The sequence below is a fragment of the Mesitornis unicolor genome, unplaced genomic scaffold, assembly GCF_000695765.1.
Source record: "Mesitornis unicolor isolate BGI_N332 unplaced genomic scaffold, ASM69576v1 scaffold8380, whole genome shotgun sequence".
NCBI classification, from domain to species: Eukaryota; Metazoa; Chordata; class Aves; order Mesitornithiformes; family Mesitornithidae; genus Mesitornis; species Mesitornis unicolor.
In genome coordinates, this window is record NW_010156273.1 from 217,124 (window position 1) to 220,555 (window position 3,432).

The 3,432-nt window shown below is 39.6% G+C and overlaps 1 protein-coding gene across 1 annotated transcript; it reads left to right on the forward strand.

Annotated features, from left to right (window-relative positions):
• The first annotated feature begins 218 nt into the window (after window positions 1–218).
• On the forward strand, window positions 219–3,187 carry DNAJC19 (DnaJ (Hsp40) homolog, subfamily C, member 19). Its single transcript, XM_010187301.1, has 5 exons — window positions 219–261; window positions 563–636; window positions 979–1,055; window positions 1,989–2,059; window positions 3,117–3,187. The coding sequence occupies exons 1-5, from the start codon at window positions 219–221 to the stop codon at window positions 3,185–3,187; spliced, it is 336 nt and encodes a 111-aa protein (XP_010185603.1).
• The last annotated feature ends 245 nt before the right edge of the window (window positions 3,188–3,432 follow it).

Below are 3,432 nucleotides of genomic sequence, written 5' to 3' on the forward strand. Positions count from 1 at the left end.
GGCCCCGCTGCCAAGCAGCGGCTGCGCTGTTTGGCTGTGCCCCTGCGGTCACTGACAGTGGCGTGGCTGAAGTAAATTGTATTATGACCGCTTTTCCTCCGGTTGTGGTGTTTTCAGGTATATACCAGTGCGACCTACTGTAGAGATTGCCGGGCGGGCTTTTTTCCTTTTCCTTTGGTAAACACATGCTTTTTGTGTTCCCTGTGCAGGCCAGTACCATGGTGGCGGTTGGCCTGACCATAGCAGCAGCTGGATTTGCAGGTTTGTAGATGATGAGAGGGTGCTGAACCCATGATGATGGGAGTTGTGCTTATCATTGCCTGCTTCAGTACCAATGAATTTTAAGGTAGTTTAATAGCCGATAACGTGACAGTCTTTTGGGAGAGCCTGTATTGAGAAACATAGCTGTAATTTAAAAAAAAATCAAAGTTCTTACTTTTTATGTCCCCAAAAGTTTATTCCACATTCTAATCCATTCTAATCCACAAGTTACCGGTTGCACTGAATTGTGAAATCTTTATGAAATTTTATACTTTCTTTGTTCAACACCGATTTCTTTAAGGTCGCTATGCACTGAAAGCTATGAAGCAAATGGAGCCACAAGTAAAGCAAGCACTTCAGAATCTGCCAAAACCAGTAAGTTTTTGTATCAATAGTATCTTTTTAATTAAAAGTTTACTTGGTGAAATAACTACAGATTATTGTCTCTGAATAGCATTACTGTATTTTCTTCTAAACATAATTTGTCAGTAATAACAATCGCAGCAATTCTGATGGTCATTGACTCATCAAGAACTTGTTTTGGCAAGTTTAACTACTCATTTAAATAATGTTACACTGCTTCAAGAACTGCATTTCTTATTACAAGTGCAAAAGAAGCTTCGCTCAGCAGCTACTGAAACAATAATGAGTTGTTTCAGCTGATAAAGTTAAACTTAAAAATGTATGGTTTTTAAACTAACATGTTTTTTCTTTCAGGCCTTCAATGGTTATTACAGAGGTGGATTTGAACCCAAAATGACTAAACGGGAAGCAGCTTTAATACTGGGAGTGAGGTAAAAGGAAATTTATTAGAAATGAAAGGTAAAAAGGACACTATGGTGTTACCTAGTTGCCGGCCTGTTTGGAAAAGGATGTAGTTCCCAATGCTTAAGACTGTCCTTTGTCCTGGGATTGTCATTGCCAAGTTAGGAAGTATGAAGTTGCCTTTCAGGATTTTTTTTTTACTTATTTGGGCTTCTTTGTTGCACGTCGGCTTGCTTAAAGCTGGACTTCCCTGCATGTGCAAATCCCTGGCACATTCAAAAGCCACGTACAGGTCCTGGTAAATACACATTTTCAAGAAGCCTTTGGGGCTACTCGGTGTGGGGAACATGGGTGTGCTGTTTGCCTGTGATTCCTGTCACTGCTGGTGAATGTCAGACATGCGGTGTGAAGGTGCTGTGAACCCCCTTGCATGTGGAGTAAATTCATCGCTTCTAGAACATCGTAGGTAGGAGTATGGCAGCTATCCCTGCTGAAACCTGAAGAGGCTTAAGGCCAAATGCACAAATATATCTAATAAGATACAGAATAGGAACCATTTCTGTTTGGAGGCAGCTTCCAAGAGTGAAGTTTGTATGCAAACAGTTTTGTATTTTAATAAATCATGAGCAAACTTTGTGGTGTTTGGGATTTGTGTTTTTTTTCCTCCAGCCTTTAGGAAGTTGTCCCAGTAAAAATACTGCAATGTAGTTGTTTGTTTTCAACCGTGTGAATGTCCTTCACCGTATTAGACTGCTATGTCTTGTCTTCAGCATACAGTATTTTGGAAGAGCCTTAGAAACCCTCTCCAGGACTTGTATGCTACACATCAGTAATAGGAAAAGAAAAACACATGCAAAGCCAAGGTTTATGGATAAGACAGAGTACTTGCTAGTTCAAATATACCTTTTAAAGATCTGGGGGATTTTATAAGGCCTCCTTAAATCACTTTTTCTCTTTTAAAGCCCTACAGCCAACAGAAGTAAAATTCGAGAAGCTCATAGACGGATCATGCTTCTGAATCATCCAGATAAAGGTAAGTGAATTAAGTTGCATTAATGAACTAATACATTAGTAGATTAGTAGAGCTGTGGGGACGAAGTGACTGATGTATGACTGCCTCAGCTGCTAAAAAAACTGTTGAGCCTAAACAAAGTTGAGGGTGCCTTAATCCTTATTTATGGTTTTGGAGCATATTGTTGTGTTGGAATGCTCTAAAGCAAGCAGAGAGATTCTATAGGCATCTATACCTGTTCTGAATGCTGTTTACATCAGTGAGACACAATCATTTGTTAGTGCTTGGCATTTAACTTTTTAATCCTCACCTAAAAGGTGAAATTGCTTCCTTGAGAGTGACTGTTGAACTTCATTACTTTACTTTTATGCAGCAAAATCCAAAATAATCCTTGGGATATGCCTGTCAGAGAGAGCTATGGAGACTGGTGGAAGTTAACTGTAACATTAACTTTATTGAATGTATGCTCGAACCTCGAAGACTGCTAGGAGCATTTCACATGTTTTACGTGACCTAAACAAGTTAAAGCAAGCTTCAAGTAAATGAGAGTAATTCTAGAACTAGTAAATGGTATACTTGCCACAAAGCCATGCTGCAGATCTTTACACCTCATGGTCAGTTACAATTTCATTGCATTTACGGTGTGGATTCTGTTCCAGCGTCTTTGTGAGTCATTTGTGCGCCACGTTTAATAGAGCACTAGCCCAGCAGTACAGCAGCAGCCCACGTGCTGGCCTGGAGTTGAGGGGAAGGTTTATCTGCAGACCTGTTAGTTTAAGGCTTCTGTATTCACATCAGTTAGTCATTAGTGACCAATTCATTTATGACTGATAAAACTGGAGGAAAAAAAACCCACTAGACTAAACGAAAAGCAACTTAACAGGAATGAGCTGTCTGTACTTCCAGCTACTGCAGTGAATGCATGTGTAAACTTAGATGGCTTCAGGCATCACGCAGCTTGTTCTTTAATGTCTTTTAATAACTTTTGGTTTTTTCCCTGTGTACTGTGGCATTATTAACAACACTGAAAGAAAATACTTTCTTCATCTGATGTGACACGAGGTTCTCTTTCTTCCAGGTGGCTCTCCATATGTAGCAGCCAAAATCAATGAAGCTAAAGATTTGCTGGAAGACCAAGCTAAAAAATGAATGAGAGAAAAACAGAGGGTTTGTCCATGCAAATGATTTTGATAAATGGCTTAAGAAGAGTTCTGATGTCAGTCTTTGACTTAATATAAATGAAGCGGGAAATACACATCCAGGGAGGTACTTCCCTTCCTGCTCACTTTTTAGTCACATTTTGGGGAATTGTGTGAGGGAGTGAGGCTTAAAAGTTTTTTCATAGGTGTACTTTATTAAGCAGCAAAATCTGCCACTCAGAAATATTTTCACTG